This window comes from Sciurus vulgaris, assembly GCF_902686455.1.
Source record: "Sciurus vulgaris genome assembly, chromosome: 4".
In the NCBI taxonomy this organism is placed as follows: Eukaryota; Metazoa; Chordata; class Mammalia; order Rodentia; family Sciuridae; genus Sciurus; species Sciurus vulgaris.
The window spans coordinates 141,016,230-141,033,356 of NC_136464.1; the positions used below are offsets into that span (position 1 = coordinate 141,016,230).

At 40.8% G+C, this 17,127-nt stretch overlaps 1 protein-coding gene across 21 annotated transcripts in view; it reads right to left on the reverse strand.

The window, feature by feature from the left end:
* ENOX1 (ecto-NOX disulfide-thiol exchanger 1) overlaps positions 1–17,127 on the reverse strand; it is a 531,147-nt gene that overhangs the window by 21,370 nt on the left and 492,650 nt on the right. For all 21 annotated transcript variants that reach the window (XM_079136948.1, XM_079136943.1, XM_079136940.1 and 18 more), the window contains one exon: positions 10,789–10,874. In XM_079136948.1, the coding sequence (XP_078993074.1) occupies positions 10,789–10,874 (86 nt within the window). The remainder of the gene's footprint in view (positions 1–10,788; positions 10,875–17,127) is intronic.

Genomic DNA, 17,127 nt, shown 5'->3' on the forward strand with positions numbered 1-17,127 from the left:
AACCCAAAACCCACCTCATAGTAAATTGGGAAAAACTAAACCATTTCCTTTAAAATCTGGAACAAGACAAGGATGCCCACTCTCACCATTCCTATTAATATAGAGCTAGAAATTCTAGTCAAAGCAATTAGACAAATGGGGTAAAAACAGGAAAAGTCAAATTCTTAGTGCTTGCAAGAAGCTCCACCCAAAACTGGTAGAATTAATAAACAAGAATGGCAAAGTAATAGTTTATGAAATCAGGAAAACAATTTCATTCAAAATAGCCTAAAAAAACAAACTACACTGAGATTCTATCTCACTCCAGTCAGAATGACAATTATCAAGCATACAAGTAACAATAAATGTTGGCAAGGATGTGGGGAAAAGGTACACTCATACAATGCTTTGTGGGACTGCTAATTGGTGCAACCACTCTGGAAAGCAGTATGGAGATTCCTCAGAAAACTTGGAATGGAAGAACCATTTGACCCAGTTATCACACTTGTTTTATACCCAAAGGACTTAAAATTAGCACACTATAGTGACACAGTCACATCAATGTTGATAGCAGTTCTATTCACAATAGCTAAGCTATGGAACCAGCCTAGGTGCCCTTCAACAGATGAATGGATAAAGGAAATGTGGTGTATATATACACAATGGAATATTACTTGGTGATAAAGAAGAATGAAATTATGGCATTTACCAGTAAATGGCTGAAACTTGAGGCTATCATGCTGTGTGAAATAAACCATTCCCAAAAAACCAAAGGCTTAATGTTCTTTCTTATATGTGGATGCTAACACAAAATAAGGGTGGAGGTTGTGGGGGGGCAGGGAGAATAGAAGTTCACTGGATTAGACAAAAGGAGTTGAAGGGAAGGGAGAAGGGATGGGAAAATACAGAATGAACTGGACATAACTTTCCTATGTTTATACATGTATATGCAACCAGGGAAACTCCATATCATGTATAATCACAAGAATGTGATCGTAGTTAAAATAAGTTATACTTCATGTATGTATAATATGTACATTCTATTGTACTGTATATCTAAAAAGAATTTTAAAAAAGATATGTGAAAGGCAAATAAAAAAGTGACCAATGTTTGACCTCATTAGCCATCAGATAGACCTATTATTATTTACCTCTAGCAGCACTTACCCCAGTTCTTCAGCTAACTTATTTTAGTAAAGAGATAAAAACACTGATGGTTTTAGTGATATGCTTTACTAGTGGACTGTAGTGTATGTAAGAAAAACAAAAAAGCAAAAAAACCAAAACAAACAAACAAAAAACCACCAAACTTCAGAATAAATCTAACCAGGAAGGTAAAAGACCTCTACAATGAAACCAATAGCCTCAGCAACTATGCAAGGCCCTAAGCAACTTAGGGAAACCCTGTCTCAAAATGAAAAGGACTGGGGATGTTGCTCAGTGGTTAAGTGCCCCTGGGTTTACTCCTTGGTACCAAAACAAAAACTATAGAACATTAAAGAAGATCTCAGAAGATGGAAAGATCTCCCATGTTCATGGATAGACAGAATTTATGTTAAAATGGCCATACTACCAAAAGTAATATACAGTTTCAATGCAATCCCCATCAAAATACCAATGACATTCTTCACAGAACTAGAAAAAAAACAGTCCTGAAATTCATTTGGAAGAGTAAAAGACCTAAGCAAAGCAATTCTAAGCCAAAAAAGCAATGCTGGAGGCATCGCAGCTCCTGACCTCAAATTATACTACAGAACTATAGTAACAAAAACTGCATGGTACCGGCATAGAAATAGACACATAGACCAATGGTACAGATAGAAGACAGAGAGACAAACCCACACATCCACAGTCATCTGATCCTTGTCAAAGGTGCCAAAAAACATATATTGAAAAAAAGACAACCTTTTCAACAGATGGTGCTAGGAAAACTGGTTATGCATATAGAAAAGAATGAGACTAGGCCCTAATCTCTCACCCTGCACAAAAATCAACTTGAAATGGATCAAAGCCCTAGGGAGTGAACCAGAAACTATGCAACTCCTAGAAGAAATGTACGTTCAACACTCCAGCATTTAGGCACAGGCTACAACTTTCTCAGTAGGATCCCTAAAGCTCAGGAAATAGTTAATAAATGGGATGGCATCAAATTAAAAAGCTTCTGAACAGCAAAGGAAAAAATTAAGAATGGGAGAAACTCTTTGCTAGCTATTCTTCTGACAGAGGATTAATATCTGGAATATATAAATAGCTCAAAAAGCACCAAACCCCCCAAATAACCCAATTTAAAAAGCACATAAACAGACACCTCTCAAAAGAAGAATTATGAATGGCCAACAAATATGTGAAAAAATTTCCAGCATCATTAGCAATTGGGGAAATGCAAATCATAATTACAATGGGATTCCATCTCCCAGAATGACAGTCATCAAGAATACAAATAATAAATGCTGGAGAGGATGTGGAGAAACAGGAAAATTTTACAGGTGGGATTGTAAGTTAGTACAACCATTATGGAAATCAGTATGGAGGTTCCTCAAAGGCCTAGGCAGGGAACCACCATAGAACACAGCTATAACACTCATTATTTATCCTAAAGAATTAAAGTCATACTATAGTGATAAATGTCTACCCATATTTATAGCAGCACAATTCACAGTAGCCAAATTATGGAACCAGCCTAGGTGTCCATCATTGGCTGAATGGATAAGGAAAATGTAGTATATATGCACAATGGAGTTTCATTCAGCCATAAAGAATGAAATTACATCATTTTCAGATGGAATTTGAAACCATTAGGTTAAGTGAAATAAGACAAACTCAGAAGAGGTAGGGTCATACATTTTCTCTATGTAGAAGTTAGGAAATGAAAGATGGCAGGGGAGGAGGTTTGGGGATATAATGAAAATCAAAGGGAGATCAGTAGAGGAAAGGGATCAGGTGGTGGGAAGTGCAGAGAGAGGGTAGTGATATTGGCCAAATTATATCGTGTGCATGTATGAATATATAGCGACAAATCTCATTATGTACAACTATAATGCACCAATAAAAATATGTGGAGGTGAAAAAAAAAGTCCTGACCCCTTATGTTTCAAAGACTTTTGCAAAATACATTTTTTGAAACAATAAAAATGTTCAGATCACCAGGAGGGGAGAAAAAAAAAAAAAAAAAGGACTGGAGCTATGGCTCAGTGGAGTATACATAATATTTAAGATTATTTGGGGGAGCGATTTTTACAAACTCCACTGACAACAATTTTACAAATGCTGACATCACCATCTGGTGACTGTCCAAGAAAGAATGCTGGATAATTAAGGCAGGATTTGAGGATCCCGGGAAGTGGAGCATTGTGTAAAATCTGTGTTTCTAGAGGTACACTTCAGTACAGAAATGCAAATGGTTTCTCCTATGCTGGGAGATGCACACATGCCCGTGAGCACCTAATCTGCTCTCCAAACAGTGGTGCCAACCCCTAGGAAGGTCTTCCTATATCCTCCAGCATCTGTGGCCATATTTTACAGAGTCTGGTTTTCAGAACCAAATTTTCCACTCTATGGTCCTTGGGAAGAGGCTGTAGGTATGTTGAGAGCCAGCAAGACACACTTAGAGAACTAACTCATAACCCCCTAAAAGCATACCCAAGTTGAGGAAGAACAGGAATCCCCTGCCTTGACCTTAAGACAGTAAGTGTTCAACTGCCAATGCTCTGCTCCAATGCAGTAAGGGGTGGGCTTGCCGGGAAGTTCTATGCCGCAACTGGAAACTGGTCAAAATAGTGTTTTCTGTTCTGAGGAGCTACCTGCTTGTGCCCATGCACAAGTTTTGACTCAGCAAAGGTTCAGGAAGCCATTGCCCCTGGCCCTGTCCTGTCTCTCTGCATGAATCTTTCTGACTTTGTCACATGACTGTGATATGACAGAGTTGGGTGAATGAGAGTGGGTAGTTTAGAAAGGACCAAGAAGGGGAAAAGATGCAAATACCATTATCAGAGGCAGGAATAATATTTAACTGGAAAATGGCCCATTACTGGGCTACGTGGTTTTAGGGAGCTATGTGCAATTTACATGCCCAGCATAATTTAAATGAATCCCTGCCTCTCCTTCCATTCTTAATCATTCCTATCCCCATATGTGGCCTTTGGGGAAATTGTAATAAAAATAACTACATGACAGTTCTGGGCTGAGCCTGCTTTCCTGTTCTCATCCCTACTAGATGGGCAGAATCTAAATGTTATCTTAGAAAAATTGTGGCAATTGTGATGCTGTCAGGTCTCAAGGAAACTGTATTGTTCTTTGTGGAATTTTTACAAAGCTATTTTGTTAATCAGCGAATGCCCTGTGTTGTGGTGTCTGACAGAGCCCACTGCCTTAATACAACATTAACCAAACTCTGGGGGGACCGTGACACGCAGTTCATTCTGATTAACCAGAGGCAGGTGGACCAGGCTGCCACACCGAGAACCTCAGCATCAACAGGCTGCCAGCAGCAGCTCCAGGATTATGAGCCTTTTGGCAGTTGATGCGGATACCGGGCCCTGGTGAATACTTGGAGGGCAAACCTCTCATTATTTTGCTTTCTGCTTAAATGCCCCAAGGATATGAAATTCCAGTCTACAGTAATAATTTGCTCTCTGGATTAAAAAGTCTAAAAATCCTCTCAGCCTCACTGGGATAGAAAGAATACGTGATCCAATCCCTGGCACCCAGCAGTTTTAGAGACAGTTTTTTTTAAAAAAAAGTTTTTTGTTTTTTTTTTAACCTCAGGCCACAAGGAAAAAACCTGACAGTATTATTAGGCGTTTCAGTAAGGAGACTGAGGGTGTGGAGGGTAAAAGCGGAGAGACATTATACGTTTCCTTTGTGAGGGAAATACTTCATCATCTTCTAAAAAAGAAGTACCAGTCTGCCCTGAGATGGAATTCCCTTTACTGAACCCTTTCCGGAAGGGTTCATCTAATGGTCAGGGACCATGTGTGTGAATTCTCTTCTCTTAGAAACAACAACAACAACAAAAATCATCTGAGCTCTGTGTGGTGGCACGAATGGAATAAGAGCTTCCACCTTACCAAAATACACAGATCTGTTATTCTCCAATCCCTCCCCAGGTGATTTTGCACATGTATGTGTGTGTGTGCGTGCACACACAAACACACCCACTTCATGGATGTGCAGATCATCAGCTTGCTGTGGGAAGAAAGTCCACAGTCCTTGTTCTTAAATAACCACTGGATTCTGTAGCCATCTCAGTTTGTACCCAGGCAACTGCTTCTCCGCAAGTCTTCCCACTAAGAGATCTCAGAAAAGGGAGGAAAGACACGTCAACTATGCCAGGGCAAGAATCATTTCTTGAGGGCTTATTCCATGTCAGCATGTATTGGTGCAAAACATGTTCTATTTAATCCTCCAGGCAAAGGGCAACCCAGTATTAGGAAGGATGAGACTGGTGACGGAAAACAAAGCAACAACAGACCCTTCCTCCCAAGCTGTAAAGCAACAAAGGATCATTGTATAGCACATTCCTGTTCATTTCATCTGATTTAAACATGAGCATTTTCTGTACTTCCCTATCTATTTGAAGGGAACCCACAGAGAAAACAGTAATATGACTCCAGACTTCAAGAATTTTATGACATCATTACCTAGCTCTCATTGATAAGGGACCTGTTTCTGATTTTGGATAGCTCTAGGGGTCAGAACCCCCACATATTCCCATCTCTGGGACCCCACAGACATTCCACTGCACCGGCTCTGCGATACCTGCTTTGTAGACCCCACTTGGCCCAGCAGAGTGATTCTAACTCAGACATGCTGGGTGCTTGCCCTGCAGGGGTCAGGTGTTGCCACGTGGAGGGGAGCCAAGTATGTGCTCTCCAGGACTGGCAGATCAGGGAGTTCGCCTTCTGATCTCCTGTCAAGGGATGGCCAGTCCCAGGTGGATTTGTGGCACTGCGAGGACAAGGCAGGTGCCCTGGGATTCCTGCCACCACTCCCCTTGTGCCATGCTCAGGCACATTACTAACAGGGGGAGGGCATTAGGGAACACCAAGGTTCCGCTGTTGCCCCACGTACAGGGCATACTGAGGGGGCCTCGTAAACATGGGTGGCTTGCTTGTCACAGTCCACAGTCAGTGGAGGTCAGGAGAGGAACTTCGTGAGGCTTTGGCCAAGTCCTGGCTCCTGCTTATTCCTGCGCTACAGTGGAAGGAGTGAGGAGGAGGATAAGTCCAGTTGTGCTCTGTCTGCAGGTACATACAGCGAGGGGTGCTGAGGTCCCCCTCCTGGGTGGGCTCTCCTGCAGTAGCAACAGAAAGGAACACCACAGTCCCTGCTGCCACTCATTGTGCACAGTTCCCACTGCAGGCCACAGCTGCATCTTGTTGGACCTCACACTGCTGTCAGGACTGGGTGTGAGGACCACGGAGGGTATGCTGCAGTTCCTGCCACCTCCTGTCCCCTCACAGTGTCTAGGCCCATTCCACTGGTCAGAGGACAGATGCTTCAGGCCCCTCATCACTCCTTGTGACAGTCAGAGGCCCTCGCTAGAAACAGATCTAACAGCAATAGCACCTGAGGAAACCCCCATCACAGAGAGGCCACCACTCCCCTTGTAGGTAGAGCATGCAGTGATAAGCCACACTCACTACTACCTGCACCACACCTGCCTGAACTACCAGAGTGTCGTGGGTAGCCTCCAATCCACCTCAGTGTGCGCTGTGGCCAGATTCACTAAGAAGCTACAGGAAGACTATACTAGAGTGCCCAGCTAGAATCAGAGCCAACACTGCATAGCAAACAGACACCTGAGACACGTCCTCAGGAGAAAGCTGCTTACCAAGAAGGCCACCCATAAAAGTGGTGATGATACCTCATCTACCGGATGCACAAATCCCAATGTAGGAACATGAGAAATGTGAAAAGACAAGTAATAACAATACCTCCAAAAGTTCATACCTCTCCAGCAACGGATTCCAAAGAAACTGAAGTAGATGACATGCCTCATAAAAAAATTCAAAAGGGTGATTATAAAAAAGTTCATGATCCAAGAGAAAATAGATAAACGTTAAATGAAATTAGGGAGACAACGGACACCTATGATTTAACTAAAATTGAACCAAGGGGACATAAAAAACTTGAATAGAGTAATAAGATTACTAAATAAGTAATGTGATTAAATAAGTAATAAAAAGTCTCCCCAAAAGAAAAGGTGACTGAAGGGATTCACTGGTGAATTTTACCAAACTTTTAAAAGAACTAACCCCAATTCTTCTAAACTAGCCCACAAAATTGAAGAGGAGAGGACCCTTCCAAACTCCTTCTATGAGACCAGCAGTAACCTGTTACCAAAATCTGACAATAACACAACAATAACAACAATAAACTATATCCCTAAACATAGAGGCAAATATCCTCAATAAAATATTAGCAAACTGAAATCAACAATACATTAAAAAGATCCCATACCAGGATCGAGCTGCTTTCATTCCAGGGATGCAAGGATGGTTTGACACATGCAGATCAATAAACATAATCCATCGCATTAATAAAATGATGGGAAAAATCACATAAAGCATCTCAGTAGATCAGTAAAAGCACTTGATAAAATTCAACACCTCTTCATATTAAATGCCCTGAACAAATTAGGTTCAGGATGATCTTTCTTGAGTATAATAAAGGCTATTTGTGACAAAGTTACAGCCAACATCGTAATGGGAAAAAACTAGAAGCATTGCCTCTGAAATCAGGTTCCAGATAAGGGTGTCCACTCTAATCACTCTTATTCAATATAGTACTGGAAATTTTAGCAAGAACAATTAGGCAAGAGAAAGGTCAAATTATTCTTGTTTGCAGATGATATGAACCTGCACATAGAAAAACCTAAAGTCTTCACTAAAAGACTATTAAGTGATAAATGAATTCAATGAAGTAACAAGGTACAAAATCAACACACAAAAATCAGTAGCTTTTCTATATACCAATATCAAATTTGCTGAGATGGAAATCATGAAAGCAATCCCATTCACAATAGCCTCAAAAATTAAGATAAAATAAAAAAATACCTAGGAACAAACTTAACCAAGGAGTTGAAAGACCTTACAATGAAAATCATAAAACACTGATAATGCAGAAGAAAACAAAAAAAGATGGCAAGACCTCCTGTGTTCATGAGTTAGAAGATTTAGCATTGTTAAAATGTCCACATTACCCAAAGCAACTTATAGATTCAAGACAATCCACATCAAAATACCAATGTCATTCTTCACAGAACTAGAAAAAAATATTAAAATTCATATGAAAGCACAAAGGTCCTGCACAGCCAAAGCAATATTGAGCAAAAAGAACAAAGCTAGAGGTATCACAATACCCAATTTCAAGACATACTCTAGACCCACAGTAACAAAAACAGCATGGTATTGGCATAAAAACAGACAGACACCAAATGGAACAGCATGGAGATCCCAGAAATAAATCCATACATCCACAGCCAACTGCTTCTCAACAAAGGAGCCAAAAACATATGTTGGAGAAAGTACAGCCTCTTTAACAAATGGTACTGGGAAAACCAGATATCCATGTGCAACAGACTGAAACTTGGCCCTTAACTCTTACCCTGTAAAAAAATCAACTCGAAACAAACTAGACCTACATGTAAGACCTGAAATTCTGAAATGACTATAAGAAAACATAGTAAAAACACTGATAGAAGAAATTATTTTCTGTATAGAACTCCAAAAGTGCAGGAAGCAAAACCAGAAACTGACAAATGGGATCACATCAAATTAAAATGTTCTGCACAGCAAAAAAATCAACAGAGTGACGAGAACCTACAGAATGGGAGAAAATGTTTATTAGCTACACTGAGGATTAATATTCAGAATATATTAAGAACTCAAAAAACTTATCAAAAGAATGGTAACCTGATTTAAAAAAAAAAAAAAAGCAAGCAATCTGAACAGACACTTCTTCAAGAAGTACAAAATATATATAAACATATGAAAAATTGTTCAACATCTCTATCAGAGAATGCAAATCAAAACTATGCCTTACCCCAGGTAGATCAACTATTATTCAGAAAAACAAAATGAAGCAAAAAAAACAAAACAAAACACCGGTGAGTATGTGGAAAAAAGGAGCTTTTATACACTGTTGGTAGAACTATGAATTAGTACAGCCATTATGGAAAACTAAAAATAGAACTACCATATGATTCAATTATTCTTCTCTTGGATATATATCCAAAGGAAATGATGTCAGTATACAAAAGAGATATCTGCATACCCATGTTTACTGTGGCCCTATTCAAAATATGCAACATATGGAATCAACCTAGGTGCCTGTCAATTGACAAATGGATTAAATACACACACACACACACACACACACACACACACACACACACACACACAGTGGAGTATTATTCAACCATAAAGAAGGATAAAATCTGTCATTTGCAGCTAATTAGATGGAACTGGAAGATAACATGTTAAGTGAAATAAACCAAACATAGATAGACAACTACTGCACGTTCTCTCTCACATATGGAAGCTACAAATGTCAGCATAAAAGTAGATCAGTGATTTACTAGGTTTGGCAGGGGGGGAGCGTGGTTGTATATGGTCAATCCATGCTGCATCCATGTGTGGAAATATCACAACAAACCCCATTGATATGTATAATTACTATGTGTTAATAAAACTTTTTAAAAAGTATTTTATACTCCCCTTTTTCACCCTGTTTTGATTCATCATAAAAAGTCATGAACCTCGATGACTGAAAAATACTTGCAGTTCCAGATGATCTTTCTCAAAGGGGAAGTATCGGGTCCTTTTAAAGGTCAAGCAGTTCTGATCATGCATTATTACAGTTATTTGAGTTGAATAAGAACACAGGTAGCAATTTCCCTCATGCTAATTCTTGAACATTTAAAATGATTTTCATGTGCCCATGCAGGGCCAGAGAACTGCAGTCTACGGATCTTGTCACACAAGTTCCATGAATTTTGCTCTGCCTAATTATTTCCACTTTCCTTCCAGCAGAAAGTTTCAGAGGCTTTGCTGGTGGCTCTGGTGTGCTACTCTGCATTCCCATCCTGGACTCCCCAGGTGGCCCTGGTTAAGGATCCCACTTCATTTCAATAGTGGCCCCTCTCAGGGTTCACTTGAATTCAATACATGAATCAAGCTCTTTCTGCCCCTTCTCTTTTGGCACACAAACACTGCAGTGAACTACGAATACAGCTAATTTGCATGCGAGAAAAGCTGCCTGTCAGAGAAATGGGGGTGATGTCTAACTCTGGATGTGACCCTGGAGAGTCACAGCTGAGGATAACTTTGCAATAATTTTTTCCACTTAGAAATAATTCTCAAAACCAGTCATTAATATGGTTGGGAGTCATATCAGAGCTTAATTAGTTGAGGTGATTTTTCCTATACTGTGTGAAGTCCCCAGCATGGGGTCCCCAGAGAATATGGCCTGGGGATGCTGCCCCCTTAGGTACCCTAACTTGCTTTCTCCCCTGTTTTGGCAACTTTTAGGCCAACCTGTCATTTTAAATCTCTCATTAGCTTTTCAAAAAAAATTGGCATTTGCTGAAAGTCACTGTCATGTTAGATAACCGTTTTTGTTTTTCTTTCTACAAAGCCATAAACAAGTGAGAAGAAGACAACTATCTGCCAGAACCTGAAAGGAAAAGCGCTGAGGATCTTCTGTGGGCTCTTCTATTTGAATGCAGCTCACGCAGACTCCACCTGCAGCCAGCAATCAACACGCAAAATTTCAGCAATGAAAGTTCAATTGAGAAAAATCATTTACCTTGGAGTCCAGCTGCTGCATGTATGACCAAAGATATTCTATATTGGCTCCAAAAGGATGGACGTGGAGAAATGTTGATATGATGCCTGAATTAAAAAAAGACAAACATTGGAAATTATGTGGAGGCAAGTGAGTATCTCCATTAAATAATGTCATCTAACCTCGATGACTTTTGTCAGGCTGAGTTATGGTCTTGCCATTTCTAACAGTACTCAACAAGCATTCAATAACCGCACGTTCTGGAAAATGTACAGAGTGACATGGCAAACAAAATACTCCGTTCCCTGGAATGACAGTAGTTAGCAAAGCTAGACTCTGAGATAATATTTAGATGAAGAAAGGTATTTCTAAACAAAGACTCCTGGAAGCAGTTCAACTACCAATTTTATGCTTGATTTACCAATATAAAATTATAGTTATTGGAAGGATAAAATTATCTCTTTTCTTTCTCTCAGTAGACTTTGCAGTGTGAAAATGGCTAATATGGCTGTGTCCAAAATCCCCCTGCCTCGAGTTTTTCTGATAATTACAGTTCTGGTTATGAAAAGTACATAATCTATATCCTCCTAACTGCCACCGGAAGAAGTACACAGTCTCACTGTAAAAACTGCTGTTTTCCCCTGGCTGTTGCTGTTGTTGAAAGGAAGGCAGTTTGCTCTCTCTTTCTCTGCCATAATTTACAAGATCCAGGAGGAATTTAGGAACTTTAGATTATGTATAGGGAAATGAGGAGGAGGTGGGGGTATGAAAGATGGTGGACTGAGACAGACATCATGACCCTATGTACATGCATGATTACATGAATGGTATGAATCTACATCGTGCACAACCATAGAAACGAAAAGTTGTACCCCATTTGTGTACAATGAATCAAAATGCAGTCTGTAAATAAACGAATATATAAAAAGATAATTTCTAGTGGGAAAAAAAAAGGGTCTGGGAATGGATGCTTTGGCTGTAGTCTGAATATAAATCAGAAGGTCTTTCTATCGTGAAAACAACTGTTAGTATAGTACTAACAAATAGACAGTTGGATGTTGGTGTCAGTGCTGAAGCAGAAAATATTACCCTCCCATCCTCCCTGCTCCTATACCCCAAATCAAAACAGTGGAGTCGACTCCACGGACTGATTGTATCATGCTTTTTGTTAAGAAGTGTTTATGCTGACTTTTTTGAGGGGAGGGGGTACCAGGGATTGAACCTAGGGGTGCATAATCACTGAGCCACATCCCTAGCGTGCCCCCTTGTCCCCCCACCCCCGCCTGCTTTTTCTAAAATTATTTTTATTTTGAATCAGGGTCTTGGTTGCTCAGGACCTCATTAAAGTGCTGAGGCTGGCTTTGAATCTGCGATCCTCCTGCCTTAGCCTCTCGAGCTGCCAGGATTACAGGCGAGCGCCATCTTGCCCAGCTTACACTGACATTTTAAAAAATTTGTTCTAATTAGTTATACATGACTGTAGAATGCATTTTGGCACATCATACGTAAATGGAGTATAACTTCTCATTCTGACATTTTTAAGTGTTCTTTTAAACAGTTTCAAGATGCATTAAGTCTCTTGTTCTGTTGTTGTGAACCTTGATGCTTGGGAACCAGAGGTTAAAGGGAAGACTGTCACTTCCATAACATGCACTCAGAGAGAGCACTAGGCAAGACGAAGCCAGCCTATATGTGCAGGTGCCCTTGGACTGATCTAGGATAGGGCTACATGGCCCCCTGAACTGTGTGCTGCTCAGGATGCTCTGGGGTGAGTGTCCACTTTTAAAGAAAAGTTCCCAGACTATCTTCAGGCTGAGGATAAAGAACAGAGCATCTAGACTGATCCTTTAAAAGCTGCATTTATAAGATTGTGAATGAAGAAGGTAGAAACAATTACGTATCTCCCTTGCAGCTAAAAATCTCAATTTTCAGATACTGGCTTGAATTATAAAAAAACTACCATTTTATTCTGAGGTGATTTTTTTTTCCCTTTTTTTGATTAAAATGTTCTAATGAAATAATGGTGACCGTAAATGATAATGATGATAGTTTTAATATTTTTAAATGGCAACCCCCCAAAAACATTTTCTATGCCTGTTTAAATTTTTTTCTGTTTTTGGATCAGATTCATGTTGGTAGAGCTTCCTAGATGAACAAACAAAGCCTTTTTCAGCTCCTTTAAAAGAACTGGACTATTCCCTGGGAATCGGGAAAAGATAGCTATTACTCAAAAGCTAATGAAAATGCCCCAGCCTTTCTAACTGGAGACATCTTATGGTCCTCTGGGAGTGACCTCGAGGCTGGTAAGGGGAACACTAGGAACCAGGATGGAGAATTCAGCTGATACTGAGCTGGAAGATTTGCAAAGGGATAGACTCAACAATGGTGCTGGCTATTTCCAGGGAGCGGCAGGGGGCTCCACACATAAGAATGAGTTTCCCAGCAGTGGAAAATACAATTGTAAGTAGCTAGTTTGGGGAAGGAGAAAGAAAAGCAGGGGAAATTGTCAGTACTACTGGGCTTTTTCAAATATCTCAGAGCCTTAAAAGCTACTTTAGAAAAATATACAAACCAGCTCTGTACAACTAGTGGCAAATCTCATTAGGAAAAGCCCATTTGAATAGGCTACATAAAAGCATTTCATCAAAACCATCTAGTTTATTCTCATTTTTGAACCTCATTAACATCAAGGGAGCAGCTTTCAATTAACCAAATAGTACAAGTTTTGTTGTTGTTGCTTCATTCACTTCCTTTAAACACTTGCTTAGCTGCAAGGAGGTCCCAAGTGCTAGGGGAATGGCACTGTGTAAGACAGGGTACCTGTTCTCACAGAACGCTGATTCTAGGGGAATAACACAGAAGATGATAAACACAGAGATTAAAAATGGAGGAAATATTTCCAGATAGTGGTAAACATAATGAAGAAAGCAAACCACTGTGAAATGGGAAGGAAACATCCATAGAAAGGCTAGGGGATGGTTAGGTATAGGCTACGGGTAGCGCAAAGGCCCAGAGGCAGAAATGAGCAGGCAAGAATATGCTGTGCTGGAGAATGGTACTGCATACAAGTAGAGGTAGGTGAGGCATATCATGTAGGGTTATGGCCAGAGTTAGGGGTTTGGATTAATTCTAAATATAGCAGGGAACCCAAAGAGGGGCTCAAGACTGAACCCTGAAGAAGTCTAAAATTTAAAGTTTAAATTGAAGAAAACTCAGCAAAGAAATGTGAAAGCTTGTGATCAACAAGAAAGAGTGGCATCATAACGGACAAAAGAAAGCATGTCCAGAAGATTCACATCTGAATTCAACCATGCAAAGTGCAGCTGACAGAGAGGTCGTTGAGGAATCGGCAATATGAAGTTCTCTGGTCACCTGGTGTGAGGATGCAAGCCAGACTGGAGAGGGAGGGGCAGAAAGGAAATGGAGACTGTGAGTGCAGACAATGCTTTTGCAGAGGTTATGCTTTGATGGGGAGCAGGGAAATAGGCTGTTGGTTGAAAGAGGTTATGGGGTTCAGATAGGTTTTCCTTCTCTTTTCTTTTAAAGGCACAAGATAAGAGAGCTCAGAGGTATATGTGCTGATGATGTGATCCTGTGCTTGCATACAAAGTCACTGTCTAAAGGGTGCAGCAGCTTTCATGATGGTCCTCATGGATTACAGAGGACTGAAGCAAAAGGACCATCTAGTCAGACCTCTGAACTGTACAGTGTGAGAACTCAGGTCACAGTGGATAAGTACGTTGCCCTAGATCACTCGGTGGGTCAAATGCTTCAGTCCACAGATACTCAGAATGCCCTCCCGCCCCACCTGGCTTGGGACTGTTTAGAAATCAGGTACAGTGGTCGGTCGGTCACAGGGCCAATCTACTCCACTTCTATCATTTGCTCCTATGAACTCCTATGTTAAAAATTATTTCTGGGTGGGGTGGCGTACACCTGTGAATTCTGGCAACTCAAGAGACTGAGGCAGGAGGACCACAAGTTCAAAGCCAGCTTCAGCAATTTAGCAAGGCCTTAAGCAACTTAGCAAGACCCTGTTTTAAAAACTAGAAAGGGCTAGGGATATGGCTCGGTAGTTAAGCGCCCCTATATTCAACTCTGGTTATAAAAAAATGAATTATCTCTGATTGAACCATTCCATTTGGTAGGCACATTACTCTCTGCATAGAATGGAAAATGGAATTCTACCAGAATATACTCCCCTTCCTCAGGCCACTTGTAGTTTTCATTCCCACTTCTTTGTGTCAAGTTCTGAGATTAGACTTTCCTATATCCATACTGGTTGATAGGTCTCCTGGGAAACTTCAAAACAGCCTTGACCTGTCAGCATTCCAGGGATCTCAGCTCTGCAGGTGAACAGCTGTGTCTGAATCTGGCGGGGACCAGCGGAGGCCTGACCATGACCCAGATCAAAGGAGTCTTGCTTCATGGTGAAGCCCAGGTGAAGGCTCTGTGGACATGGAACTGCAGTGCCAGAAGGAAGGAAGCCCTGTGAAATCTGGATCTCCTGCTGAGCCACGAGGGGACAGTGGCCTGTGAACAGCTAAAGATCAATGAGGTATTTATGAACAGAAGCAAGCCCAAGAGGTAGAAAACATGGTGGTTTGGGCTGATGCTTCTCGGTGCCTTGGGATTGTAAAGTTGATTTTCTTTAAAAAGCAGTGTGTTCTGCCTATTTGGTGGGGATACAACCTGGTCTTGTATGTTGGTTGGTTTTTGTTTCTTTTTTTTTTTTGTCTGTCCATCTGTCTTACTGGTCAACCAAACCCTCAGGTCATGTTTGGGTCTTTCAATGAATTCTTCCTTGTATCTGAAATGCCTTTAACAACCTCTGATCCAAACAATCATCCTTTAGGATGAGGTAGACTGTCCTTTCCCTTGACAAGGCATCTTGAACATATGCAGTTCTCGCTGTTTCTTATTTTAGTTCAAACCACATTCATTCAACTGCTTCCTTTCTCACTGTGAACCTTTTGAGGGATGAGATCCTCTTACCATCAACAGTTAACATGGGTCTTGGAATGAGCATACGACAGTCAGTAGTCTTCCAAACATGGTTCCAGAAGTGCCGGCTGCAGTGTCACCATGGATGCAGTGTTCTTGGGAACAGAATCTATGTGGGGCCCAAAGTGCTGCCTTTTCAACAGGCTGCCTGGGTGATTCTTCCCCACAACGAAGGCTGATCATTCTTATAGTAGCCTCTTGATGAATGTTTGCTGATTTATTGATATGGACATTTGCGCCTCAGAAATAAGATTTAGGCCAACAACTTGTTCTTTATGGTCAGTAGCTTTCCAAGAGGAACACACTCTCCAGATTACTTTTCTCAGGCACAGCCTAAATATGACCTCAGTGGTAATCAATGAAAACACCAAAAAGTCACTGCTAAACTTTCTGTAAATCTTCTCTGCATTCATCTGCTCCCCGATACCTGAGTATTAGGGGAATATTCCAGTTTTGACATGACTGCACTTGTGTGAGACAGTGAGAGAGACGAGAACAGTGGTGTGAGGGAGTCCTGGGTGAAGACGCATCTTGGGGATGCACAGTACGGGTTCCGATCTGCCTAGGAGTCAAGATGTACCAAAGTCTGTCTGATCATTAGGAATTTATGGAGGGTTCTCAGAGGACCCAGGGAGGTTTGGAAAAGTTAGTTTGTCAACAGTTGAAGTTTTGGAGGGTTTTGATTTTACCTGGAAGGGATTCAGTGCTGAATAGCATTGACAGGATGCCAATCAGAGCTGCTGGCGTGGGAACTCTATTGGGTTAGTATTCAAAAGCACGAGAAGATAGGGGTATAAACCCAGTTATATTATCAACATCTCCTCAGAGCTATTGGCTTATCAGTAAAATTCTGATTCATTCTCCTTCATAACAATTACCTAGAGGTTTTTAGTCAGCCACAGCTCCAGAGCTTCAGTCCTAAATCAAAAGTACTGACTCATTCTATCTCTAACGACTTCAGAATATGCCAGATCCAATGTGCAGACAGTATGTGAAATGAACTAGGAGTTCTGGCACAGACACCCAGTAATGTCAAGCTGACTGAGCAAGAGGCTACTGCAGAGCTCTGAGACATAAAATGCCACCCTGCAATGCCCCAGAAAAACCTCATTCTTTAAGGTCCAGTTATATGTCAACCTATCTTCACAAGAATTGATTACAGAATAAATAGTCCCCAAATCACAATAACCAAGTGCTTCCTGAGGGTCTATTTTTAGTTGAGTTGAAACTGAGTATCTGATTCCCAGTAATTGTCAAGGAGAAAGTTTGGCAGAATGGCTGAACTCTCAGAAGATTTAGGATCCAGATCTGCAAAGCTCCAAATGTTACCAACAAAATCCCATGAATGCTTTCACA